Source organism: Jaculus jaculus, chromosome 19, assembly GCF_020740685.1.
Source record: "Jaculus jaculus isolate mJacJac1 chromosome 19, mJacJac1.mat.Y.cur, whole genome shotgun sequence".
Taxonomy (NCBI): domain Eukaryota; kingdom Metazoa; phylum Chordata; class Mammalia; order Rodentia; family Dipodidae; genus Jaculus; species Jaculus jaculus.
In genome coordinates, this window is record NC_059120.1 from 35,097,556 (window position 1) to 35,123,701 (window position 26,146).

At 44.0% G+C, this 26,146-nt stretch overlaps 1 protein-coding gene and 1 pseudogene across 2 annotated transcripts in view; one reads left to right on the top strand and one right to left on the bottom strand.

Moving 5' to 3' along the window:
- Positions 1–26,146, bottom strand: part of Ptgfrn (prostaglandin F2 receptor inhibitor) — a 93,148-nt gene that overhangs the window by 20,072 nt on the left and 46,930 nt on the right. For both annotated transcript variants that reach the window (XM_045138092.1, XM_045138091.1), the window contains exons 4-6: positions 18,832–19,212; positions 4,619–5,044; positions 380–799 (exon numbers count right to left, since the gene is read on the bottom strand). In XM_045138092.1, coding sequence (XP_044994027.1) covers positions 380–799; positions 4,619–5,044; positions 18,832–19,212 — 1,227 coding nt within the window. The remainder of the gene's footprint in view (positions 1–379; positions 800–4,618; positions 5,045–18,831; positions 19,213–26,146) is intronic.
- On the top strand, positions 1,240–3,126 carry LOC123456054 (annotated as a pseudogene).

Consider the following 26,146-nt stretch of genomic DNA (forward strand, 5'->3'; position numbering starts at 1 on the left):
GAAATGGATGCATGCTCAGTTAAAGTAGCCAGATAAAAAGCCACACATATGTGAGATGTCCAGCACGAGCAAATCTAGAGAAAGAGTAAAGCAGTGCTTGCTGGGGGGTGGGAGGGGGTGGCAGGAGCAAGTGGAATTGAAAGCTGCCATTAAGGGGTACAGAATTTCATTTGGGTGTTAGAAAACTATTCTAAAACCAGTGACTATGGTGATGGTTGCATGATCCTGTGAATATTAAAACAGCCATCAAGTTATGTACGTAAGTGGATAAACTGAGAGGTAATAATAAAGCTATTCAATAAAGCTATTTAAAAAGTAATCAAAATGCAAGCGTGTCTTCTGGCATAACCTATGCTTCGAAGGAGAGGTCTCTGCTCACCTGAGGTTTGGAAGTCGATCTCAATGGGATTGGAGAGGCTGGTGGCTGCTTCTCGCCACAAGCTGCCCTGGACAGGAGACCAGGCTGTCACCAGGCAGCGGTACAACCCTGCATCTGAGACCTGAGTCTGGTACATTCGGTATCGAAACTCATCCTCCTGGACTTTCTCTAACACGATGCCATCTACCCGTGCAGTGTCTGTCCAGTTCTCCAGCCTCACCACAGAATCCTGGTCCAGAGAGATGATGGACTTGGTCTCATTGGCACTGGAGAGGTCCCCAACTGGCTTTTCAGATGTGATGAGGACAGAGTAGCGCGGTGACTTAATGTTCTTGGAAGACACTTTGCAAGTCATCTCAAATGTATTCCCTGCAGCAAAGAAAGGCTTCGGCTGCCGTGCCTTCACCACAAGCATGGGCTCTGTAAGGAAGAGCCAGAAAGAGGTCATTCCAACAGGGTCAGTTAAAATGGATATGCACCTAAAAGCAGCATTCAAGGAAATAGAAATTTATTTGCAATTTGCTACACAACAGCACTTAGGAAAATGAGGATGCATAGAAAGAAAATCACATGTGTCTCTCTCTAAGCAGGCTAAAAACCACCACGTGGGAAAAAGCAGTCAGAAATGATTTGAAGTGCAAGGGAATCAGCAATGATGGTGAGAACTGGAAATAAAGGAATTTCAACTGCTTTAGCTGTTTCCCTGAGAGAGAATTTGGCTAAAAGTACCACCAAAGATAGGAGACAGAGTTGACCCTTCCTTAGCTGGGGAAGTCACAACTAAACTCTAAAATCAGGTCAGGCTGGGTTGGCCATACCACAGAATTTTCTGCTAAATGCAGAAAGTGAGAAAAGTAGCCATGGCAGAGCTAGCCATGGGGGAGCACAACACTGTGGGTGGGCATTGCTTCTCTCTGCCAAACCCGATGTTCAAAACCAAATTCATTACTGAACGCCACAGCATACGCACCTGTAGATTCCATCATTTCCACCTCCTTACACTTTAATCTCAGAGATGCTCTTTTTAAAAAAAATATTTATTTATGAGAGAGAGAGAAAGAAAGAAGAGGTAGAGGGGGAGAGAGAATGGGCACATCAGGGCATCCAGCCACTGCAAACGAATTCCAGATGCATGCACCACCATGCGCATCTGGCTTACGTGGGTTCTGGGGAATGAACCTGGGTCCTTTGGCTTTGCGGGCAAGTGCCTTAACTGCTAAGCCATTTCTCCAGTCCGCTGAGATGCTCATTTAACATTTTGAGGCTGTATCTATGTCTATATTCCTTCTAGGTTTAAATGTGTTCTTTCTGCTTCACTGTCAAACAGTAATCCCCTGAGCAAACACATATTAGGATTCCTTAGTTATTGTGGCACACTGTCAAGCACTTGGAAGATACTTAAATATGTTGACTAGATGAATAAATGAATGATGCCCATTCTTTTTATTTTACTACAATAATTAATCCTACAATCTGCCCAGCTATGAGAGTTTGATGCTAGGTCTTTTGGGGACTATTTGTCCCAATAAACCTATAAGCAGAACAGACATGCTACACAGCTCCAGAACCACTGTTCTGAGGTTCCACTGGGCCAGCTACATTCTTTCTTGATTCTCCTGTGAATCTGGTCATCCATTTGTGAATTAAACATGTAATTACTGACAATCTTCCATATTAGAGGTACTTGGAATATAACAGTAAACCACACATACAGAAATCCTCTCTGTATATGCTAGTAGTGGAAAATAAAGTCAGCCAAGTGACTTATGTAGTATGATTAAATGGTAACCATTTCAGAAAAATAACAAGAAAGAAAGAGCAACAGAGTCAAGAGACACCTTAGCCAGTGAGGCTGGAAGCAAGCCAGGAAAAGGCATCCAACAAGTTCAAGGAAAAGCCAAAGTATTTTGGGAAAACTGGTTTCTGCAATATGTTGATGTCCAGCAAACTTAACCTGATTAGGCAGGTAGCAAAGATAACTATAGACATCAAATATACATATACCAAATATGGTGGCTATAAAAAAGAAGAGGATAATAGGTAGGCAAGTAAGAAACAAAAGAGAAAGGGAGAAGAGAGGTCAATGTGGTAACAGGCCAAAGGGAGAACACTGACGACATACGAGAGAGGGCTGTATGCCTGAGCAGGGAGAGCTTCCCTGTGACACAGGCGCACTGCTGTGTGTCTGAATTCTCCTGTCTTTTCTTTTTTGTGTCTTATTTTGAGGAAAAAGGAAGCAGGGCCAGGAGCGGAAGGAAACTGGGAGAGAACTAGTATGCAACAATCACTTAGGGAATGGGGAAGCAGATAGACAATGCTGAGAACACACAGAACACATTTAAAGTGAGACCACTCATTACTGTTGGAATGTTTTTCTTCAACCACATTTAGCAGATGCAGGTAGAGGCAGCAGTGTCCAGACTGCATGTACCTCAGACCAATTCAATCAGAACTGCTGAGGTGGATGGGGCCTGTTGGTTGGGCAGAATGCTGGGGAGATAGCCACAGGAACAGACCAGGTGGTGGGATTTTGTCTCGTCACTGTTAGCCTGATCATCTGCACCTACACCATCAACTGAGTGAAGCTCTTGTCCTTCACTGACAATCAGCATGGTCATCCACAAGTATTTCCTGCTCCGAGCCTCGGCCATCATCATTCCATTGGTTGCAGGCCTCTGATGCTCCAGCTTGTGGATTTTTCATCATCTATGTTGATGAGCCAACGTGTGTCCAGAAAGGCTCAGTGAAGGACCAGCAGGGCTGAAACTGCCAGTAACTTCTCCACAATCTGCTGCCACCCCCCCCCCCCCAGGTCAAGGATCAAGTTACACCCTACAAGACAGTCAGTCGGTCCTGGCACAAGACCCTTCCAGCCTGGCTGTCCTCTCCAGGAGGTGGAGCTTCTCAGGACTCAGCTCTGACAGAGACAGGAGTCCCCTTTCTTGCTCACCTTCCCAGAAATCTAGAGGGAGGAGGGCTGGGAAGCCTCCTTCCCATGCTCTTTGGGCGCAGAGCCTGAACAGAGCTGGTCCTGTCCACTTCACTGTTAGGCTCCCTATCAACTGTTCCTCTAGTTTCTGCTCTCTTGCCTGAGTTTCCCTCCTGTCAGATGCTGATGTTAGACTTCACAGGCTCTGTGGCTGCAAATGACCTCCCCATTTTTCTCTACAAGGCCTGACTTACAAAGCCCAGACTCCATAGGGACTTTTGGGCAAGACAAGCCCTAGAAAAAGACTGGCAGAATCTCAGAACACAGGGACACATTTGGGTAGCCATACCAGGTCTGAGGGGCCTGTTTGGGAGAACTTAACAAAAAATGTTGATCATATGGAAAAATAAATAAATAAAACAGAACTGCTGGTGGGATCCACGTTACCAGTATGTTCTCCAAAGCTCCTAGACAAGTCTAGTAAATTTACCCAGTCAGGATCAGTACCTGAGTGGCCAGGAAACAGAGACTGACATCTCCAACAAAAGGGTAGTTGACCCAGGAGTCAACTGGCACTAGTGATGAGAGAAGTGTTATGGGCTGGGGTATCAGAGATGAAACTGGTTCTGGGGGTGGGGGCTGAGGAGAAATGGTCTGAATCTATGGTGAGGATGCAGGAGAACAGCTACTCCTTTAAGATGAATTTAAATCACTACTACTGATTTGGGAGATGGCTCACTAGGTAAGGTTCTGGCTACATAAACATGAGTACTTGAGTGTGGATCCTTAGAAACTATGTATATATAAAGCATGTAGAATGAACATCTGTAATCCCAGTGCGCCTACAAAGACAGGATCTATGGAAGCTTATGGATCAGTTAGCCTGATGAACACAGCAGTGAATGAGAGACCCTGCCTGAAACAAGGTGGAAGACAAGGACCAACACCTGAGGTTGTCCTCTGCCCACCACATGCACACTGTCATTCACACATGACTATGCACATACATGTACACATACACACGTACACTACTATCACATTAGGAGGACTCCAAGGGCAACTGATCTCAGAGAGGGAGGTTGGACATGTTTGATGAAAGAGAAAGAAAAGAACACAGTGTTCAGGAAATGGGAGGTTTTGCTGATGGCGAAATGCAGAGGGCCTTCTGGGACTAGGAGGCAGGGGAGAGGTGGCAGTGGGTACAGAGGAGGAGAAAGGTAACTACGGATGCAGGGGCTCCTACTATGGCCTGAGGGTGACACTCCTAAGCAAGCCAACAAGACCAGAAAATGAACTGAAAGAATTCTCACCTTCTGAGGCCCAGAATATGCTGACAGGTTTGGAGAAGATGTCCTTGCTCTTCACCCAGCTGTTGTTCCGCTGCCTGATCCAGGCAGACACGACACAGTAATAATTGCCTCTATCTTCCTCAGTAGTTCTTTGGATTCGGAAACTGAATGTGTCCGTGTGCTCCTTAGAAAAAATAAACTCTCCATCCTGGGCCCGCTGCTTGCTCCTCTCCCCAAATCTCAGTGTCCAGTCCCCATCCATGACTGCAAGAAGCTCGCTGGTCACCACATCGTCACTGCGCCTGTTCATCCTATAGTACCATGACACGGTAAGTCGGACACTTGCCTCCACACTCTTCATGTCCAACACGTGGCATTCCAGTTCTGTGGGGTCATCTGAAAACCCAGGGACCTTAGAAGCATTCAGGTATACTTGGTAGTCTGGTTCTGAATGGAAGAAAGAAAGGCCCATAGTAAAAAAAAAAAAAAAAAAAAAAAAGACCAGACAAAGCAAGGGACAACAATTAGCAAGAGAGGGGCTGGGGAGATGACAACGGGTAAAGTGCTTGCCATGCAAACATGAAGACTTGAGTTCAGATTCTCAGTGCCCACATACATGCCGGGTGTGGAGCACGGTGCCTGTAACCCCAGCACTCAAAAGGCAGAGGCCAAGAATCCCTGCCACATGCTTGCTGCTTAGCTAGACTGTCTGTATTGGTGAACTCTCTTAATGAGAGACCCTATCTTGTTAAATAAGGTGAAAAGCAACCAAAGAAGACATCTGAAGTTGACTTCTGGACTCCACATGCAACCATACACATATATGAACACTTACACATATACACACATGCAACAGACACACACACACACACACACACACACACACACGTCAAAAATCCCCAACAAAAAGAATGAGCTGGGCTGGAGAGATTACTCAGCATTTAAGGTGTTTGCCTGTAAAGCCTAAGGACCATAGTTTGATTTCCCAGCACCCACATAAATCCAGATGCACGAGATGGCACATTATCTGGAGTTCGTCTGCAGCGGCTGGTGGCCCTTGCATACCCATTCTCTCTTTCTATCTGCCCCTTTCTTTCTCACCCTCTCTCACATCAATAATTTTTTTAAAGGAAAAGAATAAGAAAAATCAATGACACAAGGAGTGTCCATGTTCTGACAAATCACGTGTCCTACCAGTCCGCTCAGGATGGGAAGGGCCCTGCAAATGTTTCCCAAAGCTTGTTAATCACTTACTCCCACACTCCTTAAGACAATTCCCTCTATCTTTCTGTAGGACGAGGATCAGTGCTGATGGTTACTCTAGGAGGTTGGAGCCTTTGAAAAGGATCTCAAAGCTCACTGTTCACACTCATTCTAAGAATGTCTCTGGAATGTCAAGCAAGCTCACAGGCCTCCAGAGCTCTCAGTGAAGCAGTACTGAAAAACTTTATCCCAGAGAACATGCCAGAATCTGAGGCCCACCAACCCCACCAGGCCTCCAGATAGAAGACTTTCAGGTCCTTCTCTCTGTATGTGCCTGATCTTCACTTTGCTGTCTCCTGGCTTTCTGCTGAGTCTGCATTCAGTCAAGATACACCCAACACTCACACTCCCCAAAGGGAGACACTATAATACCACACACAACTCACCCTGCAACCCTGCCAACCTTGAAACCATGTCATCCCAAAGCTGGTCTTAGTCATAAGCCTCTCACTGTCATCACCCACTTCCATTTCCCTATTTGGCCTGAGTTTCAACAGGGGTTGCAAGCAAGCTAGTGTTCCCAGCATGCCTTCCGAACTTGTCAGGATCCTGCTGTTTTAATCTTGTGTAATAAACTTCTTTCCGCTGATGTTTCTTACATGAATTGAATCCGTTTCTGTCCTGATAAGCCTCTTCCACACTTGCCAAAGAACCAGCATTAGAATCCCTTTGTAACCTTTCTTCTTTCCTCTCCCTTGATATGTCACCCCTAATTACCTGAGGTTCTCCAGTCATCAAACAGTCTAATGCCACTATTGTGCACTGGTGTTTGGGATGCTATGCAAATGTCACAGTCCCGGGATGGTGCTCTTTCTCTGCACTCCCATAGGCTCTTTGACATGCTAGTGATCCACTCCCTGACTCTTTCTGCTTGTGAGTTTTGTCCCCAAGCTCCTTGAATACAGGAGTCACTTAATATGTCTGTTGGCTTCATACTAAGGTTTATAGAAAAGGCTACATTTTTCTTCCTAGCATTCTGCCTTCAAGGAGAAAAATAATTCTACTTAAACAGAACTTTCCATTTTCCAACACAATCTTTATCCACATCACCTTCATCAGTTTCGTTTTACTTCACATTGCTTTTATTTATGACTCATACAGATTATAAACTGCTGAGGTCAAGGAACTGTTCTTTTGTGATTTACACTTCTAATGAAATTTATAACATCATGACATCTCCAAGGATGATTCACGGCGCCAGTAAATGGAAGCAACTCAAAATCTTAATTCCCTCAAATGTTGTCTTCACAAGCATTTAATTACCAGTGAGGTTGGACTCTGCCATAGAGGTAACCCTATGACTCTGCACTTTATGCAAGCAGCCATGCTGGGATCAGGCGCAGAGCAGAAGTAATGACCACAGGTTGGTGGGGCATCCATCCCAGCAGGGCTGGGCAAGCTCCTGTCTCCTCACTTTACAAGCAAGGGTACTGAGGTCACTTTCCCACCCCCTGGGGAAGGGGACTAACAAGCCACAGGCTTCACAGCAGCAACTGACTGCAGGGATACTCTCCCTCCAAAACGTCTGCATGGTGCTACATGCACAGGACAAGCAAGGCCAAAAGCATCCCACATTCAAGGTTTTGAACTCTAGTGCCATGTCAAATTGTGTCTCCTTAAAAAAAAAAAAAAAAAAAGATTTATTTTTATTTATTTATTTATTAGTGACAGAGAGAGGGGTGGGAGCAAGAGAGTGAGAATAGGCATGCCATGACTTCTAGCCACTGCAAACGAACTCCAGACACATGCACCACCATGTGCATATGTCTTACATGGGACCTGGAGAATCAAACGTGGGTCCTTAGGCTTTGCAGGCAAGCACCTTAACCACTAAGCCATTTCTCCAGTCCTGTGTTTCCTTTTTAAAAGAAATATTATTTATTTGAGAAAAAGAGTATGGGTGCCAGGGCCTCCTGCCACCTGCTACTTTGTGCATCTGTCTTCACATGGGTACTGAGGAATCAAAGCCAGCACTTGGCTTTTACAAGCAAGGGCCTTTAGTCACAGAGTTACCTCTCCAGCTCCTATGTCAATTTTTGATTCAGACCCCAGAGCTGAGCACGACAACTAAGTTTAACATGGAAATGGCAGATTTGAGCTAGCTGTGCACATAGGAAGATGTCATGCCCTTTTCTAAAACTTTAGCTCACAGCCAGCCAACATATATGAATGCCTACGGTGTACAAGGAAGTATATTTGAAGCTTGGGGACAAGGCTTTCAGAAAGTAGTTGTGAAACGAATATAAGACACGTAAACAGAATACACAGGAGTAATGACACTGTCCCCCCTTGGGACACTGAAATTTGCAGAGACTTAAAAACACCATTGCATGAGACTGTATGATAAGTGGAGGGCCTGGAGTAATTAGGGGTGGAATGTGGCGCAGGAAGGAAAAGAAGGGAAGCTATAAAGGGGCTAGAATGCTGATTTCTTGGCAAGGGTAGAGGAGGCCTAGGAGCCAGTGAGTACAGAAACATGGCCTGTAACCCTGCATGGACAACCATCTACAGCAGCAGTGGTTAGCTTTAAGTCCACCCAAACACCACATAGGAGACCCTTCCTGTGTGTTTCTGCATTGGCCTAAATACCACACTACAAGGCCGTGAACAGCCTTGGTGAAAGGTCAGAGGTTTGTAGGCAAACTGTGTTCTAATCCTGCCTCTGCCCTTTACTTGCAGGGAAACTCAGGGTAGATTCCTGAGGCTCTCAAGTGCCTCACCTGCAAAATGGGAATCATGACTATAACTGCGCTTGCTGACACTACCAAGAACAGGGTTGACACACCCACAGGAATGCTTAGGCTGGTGCCTGGAGTATATAGGGAGAGGTACATTTATGTACAAATGACCACATATTACACTTACATATAGTACTTACTAGTCTTAATTTCCATTCCATATTTGAGAAAGCAGAGCTTTCAAAGGTTAATAACTTGTCCACATGGCACCAAGTTACAGCCCCAGGGCTGTATCATTCCTACCACCTTTCAAGAAAAGTCACATTTTTCAGGTAAACTGAACTTTCTCTCTTCCAAACCTGGCATTTTTCTAAGTTCCAATACCTGACAGAAGGATTTTCAGGAGTATCGAATGCTGTGCTGGTAATGACGCTGTGAGTTACTGCCTCACAGAATGTGACCCAGAAGAGAAGCTCCTACAGGCCCTCCCCACAGGGGCTTCTCTTTCATCCTATCAGAGCATGTGCACGTTCATAATAAATCCTTCCTTCTTTTATGGTTTACCATGGTTCACCCTCTGAGTATAGTCCTCCAATGTGACCCTTTTATAAATTTTATTTTTATTTATTTGAGAGAAAGAGGGGGAGAGGGAGAGACAGACAGACAGACAGACACTGGGCGCACAAGGGCCTCCAGCTACTGCAAACAAACCCCAGATGCATGCACCACCATCTGGCTAACATGGATACTGGGGAATCGAACCTGGGTTTTGAAGGCAAGTGCCTTAACAGCTAAGCCATCTTTCTAGTCCCAAAGTGATACATTTTGAAGACTTTAAGAAATATGATGAGATGGTAGATGTTCATTGCAGCCCTGTTCACAACAGCTGTGATACAGAGTCAGCCAGAGTATGTACAACAAATGAATGAAGACAGCATGCACACGCCGCATTACAAAAGAGGGCCTCCTGTCACCTGCAACAATGGGGATAACCCTGAGGAGACTATGTTAACTGGCACAAGTCAGACACAATGCTAAATGCCCGTGATCTTATTATGTGTGGAACTCAAAAAAACTCAAAGTCCCAGAAACAAATGGCAAAATGTCATTATCAGAGACAGGGGCAGGACAGGAGTTGAGCCTGAAAGGTGTATTATACAATATGGTGACTATATTGAACAACACATTGCATAAAGGCGGTTGAGAATTGCTAAAGGAATATGTTTGAAATACTCTTTACTGTATGTATGTGGGAAGGTGTGCATGTAACATTGGGTGTCTTCCTTGATCATTCTCCCCCTTATTTATTGAGACAGGGTCTCTCACTGAAACCCAGAGCTCACTGATTAAGCTAGTCTACCTAACTAGCTTGCCCTGGGATTCCTTGTTCCTGCCTACCTAGTGCTGGGTAACAGGCAGCCCAGCACATCCATCTGATACTTATGTGGGTGCTGGAGACCTGAACCCAGGTCTTCATGCTTGTCTGAAAAATCTTTTATCCACTGAAATTCCAAGCCCCTAAATGGCCTTTCTGGGTGTGTGTGTTGGGGGGGGACATGCATGCATGTGTAAGCCAGAGCTCCTTATCCAGACTCTTCCTCATTTGCTCCCCATCTTATTTTTTAAAATATTTTTATTTATTTATTTGAGAGTGACAGAGTGAGAGAGAAATAGAGATAGGGAGAGAGGGAGAGAGAGAAGAGACAGAATGGACACACCATGGCTTCCAGTCACTGCAAACGAACTCCAGATGCATATGCCACCTTGTGCATCTGGCTTATGTGGGTACTGGGGAATTGAGCCTTGAACTGGGTCCTTAGAGTCACAGGCAAGTGCTTAACCGCTAAGCCATGTCTCCAGCTCCCCCCACCCCCATCTTATTTTTAAGACAAGGTCTCTCACTGAACCTAGAACTCACTGATTTGGTTATACTAGCTAGTCAGCATGTCCCAGGGACCTGCATATCTCTGACCGTTCCATGCTGGGATTGCAGAGTCATGTCACCACCCCGGGCATTCTTTATGTGGAGGCTGGAGATCCAAAGTCAGGTCCTCATGCTCATGCAGTGAGCACTCCATCTACACTGAGCTGTCTCCCCAGCCCATTTTAAATGTTTGTACTTCAAAATGGTAAGTTTGTCATATGATAGATATAACTAGCTTAATTTAGCAATCCCACAATGCATACATATATCAAGCATCATGACCGACACCATAAACTCACAATTTTAATTGGCAGTGAAGCAGAAACATCATAATTAGTTCAGACCAGGGAAAAGGTCCAACACAGCAGCTCTTCCCTTCTTTTCCTCCCTCCCAGGCCAGCCAGATCATGGTCACTAACACTCCAAGATCTCCTGTCACGTACTGAGTTCAGAGCTCTACCCACCATGTGAATAAAAGTTAACCTTTCCTTCTGCCTCCTCCCTTCCATTCCCTCGTCACTCTACTGTTTCTCTGCCTTTCTCCCTGCTAGTCCCTCTAGCTCAGGTTGGCAGGACAGAATCTCTTCACTGACTTCAATAGATGCCCTGTCCTTCAGTTAAAGCTAACCTTAGGCCCATCCAAGGCCTTAGCGTTATGCAGATGACAGACACAAGTGGGTTCTTGACTTTGTAGTCAACTTCAGAGAACTCTCCTAGGTACAGGATGCTGCTGCCCATCACATCAGAGTGGCAGACTAAGCAGATGGGCTTCATTTCATTTCTGTTTAGGCACATGTGTGCAAGTCACCTTTTCATGGGTCTTCACAATTTTAAGCATGGCTTGCGGCCACTGTGCCTTTCATAGGCTACTCGCGTGATGCCTCTTTTGTCGGCATATCCTATCTCTGGCAACATGGAGTGCCTCCTTTGAATCGTGCAGTACATCACACCTCTACTACTTCTTCTTCTTCTCCTTCTCCTTCTTCTTCTTTTTTTTTTTTTTTTGGTTTTTCGAGGTAGGGTCTCACTCTAGTCCAGGCTGACCTGGAATTCACGATGTATTCTCAGGGTGGCCTTGAACTCACGGGGATCCTCCTACCTCTGCCTCCCAAGTGCTGGGATTAAAAGTGTGCGCCACCACGCCCAGCTCACACCTCTACTTCTTATTCGGCAAGTGTTCACAGAGATCCTACCACCTGCCAAGCTCCTCATTCTCTAAGGATTTTACTTGAAGACTGCCTTAACTTCACTTATCTGTATGTATGTCTCAGACCTTTTCTAGGACTCTTCCCAATGTCAGGGACTACCCTCTGTATTCATCTGCATGGGCTGTGTGTGATGTGCCTTGTACATTATGATTCTGGCTGAATTGAGCTAAAGTGAAATTTTTACCTAAGAATGTTCATTTTTTCATAAGTATTTCATGAGTGATCACTGCTACATGCTGCTCAACCTCATCAAAAATCATCAAAGACAGTAATGGTTGTTTTTAAAATGCTTATCAGTTAAGATGTATACTGACATATCTAAAGGCAAAAGGAGGCTGTTGTGGTAGCACGGGCTTGTGCTCTTAGCCCCTGGGAGGCAGAAGCAGGGTGATGTTGAGTTTAAAGCCTGCCTAGGTCCTATAAGGAGACCCCATCTCACAAAACAAATAATATGAGGTCTGGGATATGTTTATTTTTATTTAATGGATTAATTTATTCAGGTGTGAGTATGAGTACACATGTCATAGCATGGATGTGGAAGTCAAAAGAAAATCTTAGGGTTTAGTATTGCTCTCCTCCTTCTACCTTGTTTGAGACAGCTCCTCTAGTTATTTTGCCACTGGGAAGGCCAGACTGGCTCATCTGTGAGCCTTGGGAGTCTCCTGACTCCACCCCCATCTCCATAGGAACATGTGCCACTTTGTGCCCAGTTTTAAGTGGGTGCTGAGGGATCTGAACTCCAGTTGCCAGTCTTTTGGAGCAAGTTCCTTTAACTACTCAGCCATCTCTCCAGACCCTGAAATATGTTTCACACTCTTACTGATAAAGAGAAATAATGTGTGTACTTCCAATGTGCTTGTATGCGTGTGTCTGATTGTGCAAAGTGTTCCAGGGAAGGAAAGAAGACCAGTAAAATACTGATGGTTAAAGCTGCTGATTATTTTTTTTCTGTGAATAATTCTAAATTTTTTTTTTAATTTAAAAAGAAACAACAGGGGCTGGAGAGATGGCTTAGTGGTTAAGCGCTTGCCTGTGAAGCCTAAGGACCCCGGTTCGAGGCTCGGTTCCCCAGGTCCCACGTTAGCCAGATGCACAAGGGGGCGCACGCGTCTGGAGTTCTTTTGCAGAGGCTGGAAGCCCTGGCGCGCCCATTCTCTCTCTCTCTCTATCTGTCTTTCTCTCTGTGTCTGTCGCTCTCAAATAAATAAAGAAAGAAAGAAAGAAACAACAGACTGCACTGTCAGTCCTGTCACAGAATCTAGAGGCCAGGCCAAGCATGTCACTAGTATGGTAAGGAGTAGGGACCTGCTTGTTAAGCTTAGTGCCAGGGACAGTGCTCATATACACAGCAACGCCAAAATTGCAGAATCCCAGAAGGTGATCCATCCCAGAGAAAAATTTCTATTAAAAATATGGGTCATTGACTCTCTTGTGGTGACTTTCAAAACAATGAAAAGCTTTGAGACTCTCTGGCTAGTTAGTGAGATCAAATATCATGTGCCTACTATGTGTGCAGGGAATGGACTGTCCTCTCTCCCAGCACCGTGAGAGCAGGGCACCTACAGTTCTCCTTCATTCACTCTATGTGTCATTATCTGCATTTCACAATAATGGCAAGAACCAGCATTTAGAGGGCTCTATGTGCTGGACACTTGCCTTGCATCTTTGCTTAGTCTTTAAAACAACTTTTTAAGATCACTATTTTCACATGTTTCAAATGATTCCCCGACCCTTGACCAAAGGAAAAAGGTAACGGAGGAAAGGGAGGAAGGAAGGACTTGCATAGTGTGTGAACAGAAATCCAGAGGAGGCTTGGGCTTCAGGGCTTAACTCCCACTACAACTCAACTGGACAGGTTCATTCCATACCCAGGATACCTGTGCTTGCTCATAGCCTGCTGCCTCCCTGCAAGATAGGAGTGGTGCTCTTAGCAGATGCTCTAACCTCTGCTGTGTACCCCAGGGACATAGTCTAATACTCTCTCCACAACTGGAACCGTGGTACAGCTAATAGATGAAAGAGCCACATGTGTGAGTTAGAACTAACCGGAGGAGTGCCCTGTTTCTGCTGCTGCTGCTGGCTTTACTATCTTGAACTGTGCAGGTCCTTGAAGATAACAGTGTATGGACCAACTGTCAGAGCTGCCACAATCATCATTTGTGTAACAGCTGAAGACTCTAACATTTCCACAGACACAGTATGGTAGAGAGTCATTTCCCTGAGTTTAGCAGAACCATTTCCAGGAAGCTGGACTTAGCACTAGCCATTTCAGACTAGTAAGAATATTTTCAGTCAAGTGGAGCATCTATTTTTCACACCCAAAGCAATAATCATGCAGTCACTCCCTCTTCATCTTCATTCATCTCACAGAAAGAAAATGAACTTCCAGATTTGGTGGCAAAGCAGGAAGAAGGCTGGGTGTGCTCAGCTCAACCCTTCCCCAGCACCTCTGGGAACAGCTGCTTCCAGAGTACACATTCCTGGCTCCTCCATGCTAGGTTCCTGAATACTCTAGGTCATATTCTTATACCTTAGCTGGTTAACAACTATCTGAGAAAGACTCTCAAACACTAATAAACCATCATTACTACCAACAAGAAATGCACCGAACACTTAAGAGCCAGAACTACACAGAATTTTCTAGAGAAGGCACAAGCACTTAGCAGATTAGCAGGTCCTTTTAGAGAAAAATAATTTCATTCCTTACTGCTAGAGGAAGAACCAGTCCTCCAGTGGGGAATAATGCAAATCAGGTTCTTAGGATTAAAGGGCAGGGCTCAGCCCTGCCTCCTCCAGCTCTGCTGTGGAAAACCTCTCCAATTAACACGGTAGAGGTCTGGCACTTCAGGCAGAGAGCTCAACCATAAACTGATTAGTATCCAACTCTTGCCAAAGGCTCATTTAAAACATCTGATAGCAGAGAGATTTTGCTTAATGTGCAGATTAACTAGGTATTTCACTTGGCTCTCTAAATTGTAGCCATATACTAAATTGGATTGATACAAAGCAACATTTGTTTCCCACAGTCATTCAGCTTCTTAGCAAGAAACTCCTTTACATACTTAAGTTCAGGCCCGCCACTCAGACAGGGTAGATATAGGAAACATCCATTTGAACAATCACTTAGGGCCTTTGCTTTTATTTAAAAAAATAAAAAAAGCAGTTGAAAATGTTATCCATTAAATCATCCACTGTCCTCAAAATAAAAAAGCATGGGATAAATTTAGTGCCAAGAAAAAGTTTTTCTCTGAAAGAGTTTGTTTTCTTTCCTCAGAGGAGAATGGTATGGTATAATCAGATCTCTCTTTGTCTCAAAACTCTCTTCAAAACTTCAGAGGCAAAGTCAGTGCTCAAATGCAGTCACTAATCATCCCAACCACCTAGCAATATCTATTCATAGATTCTTTTCACCCCTTTTGATCTTGATTGTATTTTTATGTCTGCTGCCTTGTGCTTCATTTTGCAAGCCAACTCATATCTTCTTTCTCTTTAAAGCAGGACATAAATCCTGGTAAAAAGGCATTTTCTCACACTTTAAAAAATCATCATGGTCCTCCCGCCCTGCTGCAAGTGCTTGCCAGACCACTCCCATCAGGACCTCCTGTCTGTCACGTCACGCAAAGGACAGGGAAGCTCCCACCCAGCTTACTTACAGTTACTGACCTTAGGGCATAGAAGGACAGGAGCAGCTCAGCTTTTCAGACTAGGTGCCAGCATCTAAGGAGGGAAGCTGATTTCATAGTCACAGATATTCCCATGTAAGATGACAAACTTAGGACAAACATCCCTTTTATAAAAAGCTGAAACTTATTTATTTGCAAGCAGAGAGAGACAGAGAATAGACAAAGAATAGGCATTCCAGGACCTCTAGCAGCTGCAAATGAACTTCAGATGCATGCGCCACTTTGTGCATCTGGCTTTACATGGGTACTGGGGAAGTGAACACAGGTCATGAGGCTTTGCAGGCAAGCGCCTTAACTGTTGATCCATCTCTCCATTCCTCAAACATCTCTTTTGAAACAGAAGAATTATGTGCTAAACACTAGAATAAATTCTATATTCCAAAAGTGACCTCTGGCTTTCCCTTCTGCTATGACTTTGCTTCCACTAAAGAGGCCTCTCTCTTTACCCATGAACTTGGCTTTGGCCAGTAGAAAAATACAGAAGTCATAATGAGCTAGTTGCAAACATTGTTTTCAACTGGTCTCAACTTCCTGCCTCGTGGAGGGCAGCCACCATGTAAGCAATGGGGCCACCTGAATGTGCCACGAGGAGCTAAGCCTCCAGGAGAGATGTCTCCAGCTGCACCAGAGGCATCAGAGATAGCATTTCCCTAATTCCTGACCCTCAAAATTATAAACAAAATAAAAAATAATGGTTTTCAGATGGTGATTCAGAGTACAGCTTGACTTGGGGATTAAATATTTCATGCATGTGAAGTCCTTAGCTCAGTGCCTGACACACAGTGAAGGCTCAGTAAATGGTTATTATTCTCAGTATGTCAAGCAGCAAACCTGATTTTTGAGTTCTACCTGCACAGGGATTCAGCTGTCTTGAGAATGCCTCTGTGACAATATTTCACAGTCACACAACCTAGGATGACCTACATACTTGGCAGGTCACCAGTATTCTGGAGATTTTTATTTTTTTTTTGGCCAGGCCTCTGTTACCCTATACAGCCCTCAAGTTTATCTGGTGGAATGTGTAAGCTCCATTTCTAGAGACACACTGAGGGTCCAGCCAGGCACCTCAGTTTCTGGGCAGAGAATGTAGTTTGGTGATCCCGACTAAATGCCTGCTGCTCTGCTTGGGCGAAGTCATCTCCTGACAAAGGTCCAAGCAGCTGCACGTATGACTCATAGGCACAGGGAAATGGGGGTAGGACTAAAGAGAAGAAAGAGAAGAATGCAGTTATTTTTTTTTAATCATTTGTACTCCTGGTAAGTTTACTTGTGTGCAAGTATCTGAATATTCTATGGCTTGGTATGACTATTTACAATTCTGTTTTTCTTATGCATATATTTGAACATTATTATCTATGTGTTGGGGCTGATTCATGTGCCCACTCAGCCAATACTGACTGAGTACCTGGTCCTTGCAAAGCACTGGGGAGGGTGTGGGGTTCTGTACACCTTAGCCTCAGCCAGGTAAACACAGTGATGACTTCCACAGTGGTGCCAGCACTGTGCAGGAAAACAAATGGCAGGATGCTTAGGATAATAAAGAATCCTTTTCCACAATTTATTTTCTTATTTTTCCTTACTCCCTGGAGAACTCAGCCACCATCAAATCCCTTCCAGTTAAAAGAGTTCACTCCCTCCCAAAGCTCCCCCACACAGACTCACACATCTGACAGTGCCCATGCTTCCCCTAGGGTGAACTGGGATCAATACACCAGGACTTCAAAGAAGCCCTCAAAGTGGAATGCAGGCAGCACTTGAAAAAAAAAAAAAAAATCCTGGAGCTGGGATTCAGAAATTGAAGTGGGGGACAGCCAGCTCTGGGATTTGACACACCACACAATGCACCAGGATCAGAGTTGCAAGGCACACTTGGCTCCAGAGATGAATCTCTTCTGGTGCTGACAACATCTGTTTTATTTTGAAGGTTGCTAAGGAGAGTCCTAGCCAGGCCAGCATTGTTTCAGCTCAGGACTTCACAGTGTGTCTCTCATGCAGGGTTGAGATGGCAGAAATGAAAGCTCGCCACATGAACCTGCTCCATTGGCTTTTCAGATATCAAAGTGCCACTTTGCCCAGGGCCTGACTAACAACCTGCTCAGGTGCAGTCACAACTGGACAGTGTCCCTAGGACCTACTTTTATGTTTCTTCTCCCAATCTGCTCTGTTCCCACTTACCAAAGATAGGGTTATTGGGGACAGAGAATTCACCACTGACCCAGGAGAGAGAAGAAAGAGCTAGGGCAAGCCACAGCCAGACAGGCTTAGATTCAGATAAAAGAAGAAATAATTTTCTTAAATTTCTCTCTTATACCTCTTAATAAGAAAGCAATGCTAATGTCTTGTTAGGGCTCAAAGCACTTGCAGGACAGTAGAGGGATACAGCTGCCAACAGGGAAGAACCTGGCCTAGCCCCATCAGCACAATGATGCAGGTGGGAACAAGCTGCATCTCACGGGGACTTCCTGCCTTTCCTCACCTGTGATTTCAAGGCATTAAAGTAGGAAAAGTTAGTATGCCTTCTTCCCAGTGGACAAAAACAGAGAAAACACAGATGGGGAAAATGAGCACCAGAGGAAATTAGAGGTCATACCAGGACCATGTACATAACAAGGTGAGATAAGCCTGCGGTTTCATACAAGGCAAGGTAAGATAGGTCAGTGAGAATATGCATGACAACATGAGTATACACTAATGATCACAAATGCCAGTGCAGACATACCAGTGATCACAAGTACACAGTAAACATATGCCAACAGTCACATTCATGGCAGTGAGGACATGCCAGTGACCACATACACAACATGAGGAAAGGCCAGATTGATCACATATATACAGTGAAGATACACCAGTAATTACATTCCCATATAGGCAGTGCAGACATGCCAGTGATCATGAGGACACATTGGTGAAGACATGCTAGTGATGACATATACAACAAAGTGAGAATATGGAGTGATCACATATATGACATTGAGGACACATCAGTGGTCCCACATATAAAAAGGTAAGACAACAGTGATCATATGTAAGATAACATTAGAACACACCAGTGATCACATATGTGACAAAGGAGGACATGGGGTGATCATATATGACAAGGTGAGAACATACCAGTAACCATATACATGATGGTCAGGAGTCTAGGAAAAGAGCTATGAATGATTGCCTCTCCCTCCAATGAGCAGCCACTGCACAGAGCCATTCAGCTCAGCCCTCCAGATGGGTGAATCTCAGGAAAGGAAACCCCATCCTCAAGTGAGGGCGCTGGGACAATGAATGGATGAACATCACCTATGTTTTCCATGCCAGCTGGACTCTGTTTTAGCCACCTGTGCCTCCCCTCCAGTGGGAGCTCAAGGATACTTGAGTTGACATAGACATCTAAATAAGACACAATGCATGGCACCACATGCCTCCTGAGAGAAAATGAGGGACTAAACAGGAGAAGCCAAGAGGTGTTTTGCAAATTATCACTCACCTAGCCAGATCACGCCCACATTGGCTGAGGCAGATGTGGCCTCTGCTACTTTGTGCCAGCTCCTGTTGTGTCCAGGAACCCAGAGTGCTACGTAGCAGAAATAGTATCCAGAGTTTTCTTTGCTCACATCTCGCACTAGGAGATGGTAAGAGCGTGCGTCTACGTGACTCAGAGCCACATGAGGTGAGCTGTGCACCAGCGAATCTCGGTCCAAACGGGCCAGCATGTGGGAAGCAGGCAAGGTGCTTTCAGGCGTCCTTTTGAAGTACCATGTCACCTCAGGCCGGACGTCATCCACACGATCAGTTGTGATATTGCAGGACAGGTCAAGTTCCTTCCCTTCCACCACAGACACCGTCCGGGGCACGGCTGCCTGCAGAACTGGACAGTGAACACAAGTCCATCTCAGTGGCCTGACTTATGTCTGCCCTTCTGCCTTCCTTCTCCCCCACCTCTGAGGTCATCTCTTCTGAAATCCTAATTCATGTGTTAACACCAGAAGACCAGTTGAAAGTGCCTGAAGAATATTTAATGAATAAATTCATGAAACGTATTAAATTTCTTTTGGAAATGTCAAGAAATGAACATCACAAAATACTTGTAAACCTAACTCTGCCAGATCCTATTCTGAGTGTTTCATAAGCACTAACCCTCAAGATAACCCTCTGAGGTGGAACCGCTATGGTTATTTTATGGATTATATGTGTGTGTGATATGGCGCATGTGTGAAGGTCAGAGGACAACTTCAATGTGTTTCACTTCTCCTTCCACCTGCTTTTGAGACAGGCTCTCTCTCCTACTGCTGCTTGGGAGCTTCATTTTGCATCTGGTTTGTGTGGGTGCTGGGGAATCAAACTCAGGCTGGAAGGATTGCAAGCAAGCACAAGCACTGAACTGCTAAGCCATCTCCCCACACCCCTAAAAGTAAAAATTCTTGGCTGGGCTGTAGCTCTGTGCCCTTTCCTAGCATGAGCAAGACCCTGGGTTTGACTCTACTAGCCAAAGGAAAAGAAACAAGTTAAAAAACAAAAACCTAAACAGGCAAGTACAGAAGAAATTGAAAGCAGACAATTTTCCTCTGAGTCAATTCTTCAAATACAATAGATAGAAAGTATTATTTATTTCATTGGACACAACCACCAAAAAGTCATGGATAAGGCTTCCTCTTAATCCCAATTCACTGAGTTTTGGCTTCTCCATGCTACCTACCCACCCTCATAACTAAGGACAATTAAAAGTAGGCTATATTTAGATGAAGCCTTAACATCACCGACTCAAAGCAGATCTTTTGTTTTGGTATTCCCTGTCAGAGTTTTCACATGGAACTATTTTACTCTACTGACAGGGTTTTCTAAGGAAGCACTGTAATTAGAGTGGGAAAACAAGATAACGCTCTGGGGACAATCACTTAGATGAGAACCCTCAAGGCATCCAGGAGGTGGCAGACCCTGGCCTTCTAGCCAAAATCATCCAACAACTACTGCTATTCCCAGAAAGCTCAGGGACAAAGTCTGGCACCCAGTTCTGAAAAGACTCAACCCATGTCTTTTGGCATACATTCTTTCCATATGAATACTTAGAAAACCTGACAATATTTTAACAAATATTTCAAGCCAAGCACAACATCCATCATGACGTATGACAGAAAATGAGACTAATGTAACATTGACAAAGGTAATCTGAAAGCTTAGTTTTCCCCTCCATCCTCCCTCCAAAGTTTTCATCCTCCCTCAAACCTTTAAAAGGGTCAAAAGTGGGGCTAGAGAGATAGCTTAGCAGCTAAGTATTTGCCTGCAAAGCCTAAGGACCCAGGTTTGATTTCCCAGGACCCATATAATGTACGTGAACAAGGTGGTACATGCATGCATCTAGCATTCATTTGCAGTGGCTGCAAGGCCGGCTGCACTCATTTTCTCTCTAATAAAAAAAAAAAAAATTAAAAAGGGGCCCCAGTTTCCTGCGCCAGAGGGTGTGTGGGAGGGTGCCGTGGGGAGTGAGTAGGCTAGATCTCTGTTCCCCGACTCCTCCCAGCTCCCTGGTCCGGACACCTTATGCCACAGGGTGGGCAGGCGGGCCTAGAGTGGAGCGAATAGGACAGATCCCAGTTCCCTAACTCCTCCCAGACCCCTGGTCCCAGTAGGTCCCATTGTGCCTTGGTTGGGGAGGCCTGGTCACTGTGTGGACTGTGGAATCAGACCTTTTGCTATGGTATCCTGACCGGCCAATGGGTGCCAACATCCCTGTTCACCTGAGTCAGAGGGTGCAAGGGGCAAAGGGCAAACCCTTGCTTCCTCCTCAATAAAATAGAGTGTCCCTAAAATGGGTAGAACGCAACCCAACAAAAGTCAGAAAACAGAGATCTCCACCCAAGATGCCTAGTTCTACTACAGAAGCCTCCAATGAAATCATAGAGAAATCAACAGAAATTCATTCCCTAAATGATAATACAGCAACCAATGAGACCCTGATTAAAAGATTGCTGAACTGGAAGCAAACCATCAAAGAACCAACAATTGTATAATGAAAGTGAATGGAATTGTCTCTTAGGTCATTCAGCTTTTGACAGTATACTTAACTTGACTGAAGGAAACATTAGAACCCTCAAAAGAGTTATGAATGAATTGAAGGTGAATCAAGAAATGGAAGATTTCAACAACTGATTGATTAAGCTTAATGAAGACTTGATCAAATGTAAGAATGAATTCCAGGAAGCATTAAGAAAATCAGAACTACAACTGAAATCATACCAAAAATGAGATGGTCATAATGTAAATGAACACAACAGAAAACAAAAATATAACAAATTATAAAACCCTTTCTAGAATCCCCCACTAATAGTTACTCATGCAGGGATGGTTTAACATACAGGAATCAGTCAACGTAATATACCACATAAATAAATGGGACCATAAGAACCACATGATCATCTCAATTGATACAGACAAAATACAACATCACTTCATGATCAAAACACTGGAAAGTAGAGGCATGGCAAGTTTATACATCAATACAATAAAGGCTATATATAAAGCACCTATACCCCAAATAATACTTAATGTGGAAAGTCTCAAGAAGTTCCCACTGAGATCAGGAAGAAGACAGAGTAGCCCACTCTCACCACTGCTCTTTAACATAATACTAGAAGTAGTAGTCCAAGCAATAAGACAGGAGAAAGAACTAAAGGTGATTCAAATTGGGAAAGAAGAAATCAAGTTATCCCTATTTGCAGATGACATGATCCTGTATATAAGTGACCTGAAAGAATCCATCTCAAAACTTCTAAAGTTGACTAATTTCTTCAATAAGGGGGCAGGATAAAAAAATCAATATATAAAAATCAGTAGCTTCCCTATATGCAAAGGACAAATATACAGAGAATGAAATCAGTGAGGTTATCCCACTTTCAATAGCAACAACAACAACAAAAAAATTAAATACATTGGGATAACACTAGCCAAGGATGTGAAAGACCTATTTAACAAAAACATAATAAAACTCAAGAAAGAAACTGAGGAGGGCTTGAGAAGATGGAAAGACCTCCCATGCTCCTGGATAGGTAGAATTAATGTGAAAATGGAAATTCTACCAAAAGCAATACACAGATTTAACATAATACTAATAAAAATACCAGCACCATTCTTCACACAGATTGAAAAAATGATCTCAAAATTTATACGGAATGGCAGAAGGCCATATCTAAACATACCCTCAGGGAAAAAACCCCTCTGGTGGTATCACCATACCTAATCTAAAGCTATATTATAAAGCCATAGTAACAAAAACAGCATGGTACTGGAATAAAAACAGAAACATAGACCAGTGGAACGGAAGTGAAGATCCAGACTTTAGGTCAAGTAACTATGGCTACTTGATCTTTGACTAAGGTGCCAGTAATATAAACTGGAGAAAAGATAGCATCTTCAACAAATGGTGTTGGACAAATTGAATGACCATTTATAGAAAAATGAAATTAGGGCTGGAGAGATGGCTTAGCGGTTAAGCGCTTGCCTGTGAAGGCTAAGGACCCCGGTTCGAGGCTCGGTTCCCCAGGTCCCACGTTAGCCAGATGCACAAGGGGGCGCACGCATCTGGAGTTCGTTTGCAGAGGCTGGAAGCCCTGGCATGCCCATTCCCTCTCTCTCCCTCTATCTGTCTTTCTCTGTGTCTGTCGCTCTCAAATAAACAAATAAAAAAAAATTTAAAAAAGAAAAATGAAATTAGACCCACTAATTTTTCCATACACAAAAATCAATTCCAAATGGATTAAAGACCTCAAAATAAGACCTGAACTTTTTCAACTATTGGAAGGGAAAATAGGAGGCATACTCCACAATATAGGCTTTAAAAAAGACTTCCTGAACAAAACCCCAGTAGCCCAGGAAATTAAACAAGCACTCAACCAATGGGATCTCATGAAGCTTAAAAGATTTTGCACAGACAAACATACCATAAACAGAGCCAATAGATTACTCACTGAATGGGATAAAATCTTCACCAGCCATACCACTGACAGAAGCCTAACATACAGAATCTACAAAAACTCAAAAAACTGAACAATAAAAAATTTAAGCCAGGTATGGTGGCACACGCCTTTAATCCCAGCACTTGGGAGGCAGAGGTAGGAGGATCACTGTGAATTTGAGGCCACCCTGAGATTACATAGTGAATTCCAGGTCGGCCTGGGCTAGAGTAAGACCCTACCTTGAGCTGGCCCCCCCCCCAAATTAAATAACCCACTCCAAAAATGGGGCAGAGAACTAAATAGGGAGTTCTCAGAAGAAGAATTACAAATGGCTAACACACACTTAAGAAAATGTTCAACATCCCTAACCATTGGGGAAATGAAAATTAAAACAACTATGAGATTCCATCTTAAGGATAGCAAACATTAGAAAACCAAATGAAAACAAATGTCAGCGAGGATGTAGACAAATAGGAACACTCATTCTCTGTTGGTGGGAATGTAAGCTGGTACAACCACTGTGGAAATCAATATGGAGACTCCTGAAAAGGATGAATATAGAGTTATCAACAGACCCAGTTATTCCTCAGTGAGCATTTACCCTAAAAGTTCCACACCTCAGGTCAGAGATATTTGCTCAACCATGTTTATAGCTGCTCAATTTGTAACCGCTAAGAACTGAAATCAATCGTGCCCATCACTGGACAAACCAAGATATATCTATATCTATATGATGGAATTCTACTCAGCAGTAAAAAAACAAAAAAAGACACAATAAAATTTGTAGAAAAATGGTCAAACTTGGAACAGTTCATTCTAAGTGAACTCATACAATCACAGAAAGACAATCGTCACATGGTTTCACTCATCTGCGGGTCCTAACTGATCAGCCCGAGTTGCTGACATCCCTGAATGGCATATTGAGGCTTGGACAATAGGAGATTAGGGTTTGGGGGAAGGGGAAGGGTGTGTCAGTGGGGGGTGAGGATACAAAACTGAACCCAAAATGAACTGATACCATAGAAATCTATATCCTGAAAGTTAGACTACAAGGTTGAACTCTCAACAGGACCTTAGAGGGAGTACCTGAATTGAAGGGCCCTGGAGAGGGTGAGATGAAGCCTAACCTTAAATTTCTCCTGTCTCTCTCTTTTTTTTTTCTGTCTTTTTCTTTTCCCTTGGTACTGGCCTGTACCAAGACACAGTTAACATCCACAACGAGCTGTTGATTGGAGAGACCTACAAGGTCTCCCAAAACAAACAAGACAGACTTCTGTCAGGGCACTTGATTACCCATCAGAGGTTAATGGTAAAACCCTACTGCTGAAGACACCCATATGCTATCAGCATGGATCATGGAGAGACCTGGTTAGAATCCAGAAGAGAGCCAGTCCCCACTTAGCCAATCTAGTGCTGGAAGGTGCTACATGAGCTACTGGAGAAAAGTAGTCAATGTCTGTCTGAGCAACTCAAAGACTAAGTGACTCAGAAGCAAACAACTGACATGATGCTCACACAAGTGCAGCAGTGGCACAGCCATGGTGGGAAACCAGCTGCTCTTGGATTGGCTGACGGATTCAGTCAGTGGAAAGGAAACCATATCTAGAACTGAGAAACAAGTCAAAATCATATCTAGTCAACAATTTTGCTTTCCAATGTCAAACTCCTACTAATCTTGGGCAATACAAGGGGCTACCCCCTTTAAATTCTGTCTAAATTAACAATGGTTATCCCATTTAACCGGTGCTGACTTTGCTCTCCATTGGCATATCTGCTTCACCCTGGCCCCAGCTGAAACCACAGAGGAATTGGGGAAATGAGCAAGTGCTGCTCTCTCGGTGAACCTGATACTAGCACAAATGTAAAGGAGATAGACACTGAGGACACTCAACATCTACCAAAGCAGAGATCCAGAGGCTCCTAAAAGATCATTACTGAAGTAGACCTAAAATGCACCCAACATGGATCAGGGAATGTTGCAGAAGAGGGAGCAGAAAGATTGTTAGGGCCAAAAGTTGGGACATTACATTGCCTCTCTCCCATAACTCACTGCTACCCCCACAATGCATGACCCACACTCCCCCTGGGGTTGACCTGCATCCCCAAAGAGGAAGGCCCCTTTGAAAAAGGGCAGGGATGAAGGAAATGATGGTACCAACATGTATTGTTTACATAGCAAGTGTGTCCATATCTAAGAAAAAGAAAAAACTTTTAAAGGCTAAAAGTGATTTTAAGGTATTTTTTTAAAAGAGTTTGTTTCTTTTTTAAACATTTTTATTTATTTATTTGAAAGACAGCGAGTAAAAGAGGCAGATGAGATAAAGAGAATGGGCATGCCAGGGCCTCCAGCTGCAGCAAATGAATTCCTGATGCATGCACCCCCTTGTGTATCTGGCTTACGTGGGGTCTGGGAATTCAAACCAGGGTCCTTTGGCTTTGCAGGCAAGTGCCTTAACTGCTAAGCCATCTCTCCTGTCCAGTTTTAAGGCAGTTTTTTTTTTTTTTAAGATTCAAGAAAAAACTGCCATTTTGAGACTACTTCTGCAGCTTGAAGTACTGCACACACAGCACTAGGCTCAGAGACCATGAAACCTGCTGGAGCTACCCCTGGCTGCCACCTACTACTGTAGGTAAAGGTGACTCACTGGTCTGGTCATTGATACTGGTCAGTGAAAAAACCTGTGAACTACATGGGTTTAAAAATAATGGAGGGACTGGAGAGATGGCTTAGCAGTTAAGGTGTCTGCCCACAAAGCTTAAGGATGCAGGTTTATTTCCCCGATACCCAGGTAATCCAGCTGCAACAAGGGGGTACATGCATCTGAAGTTTATCTGCAATGGCTGGAAGCCCTG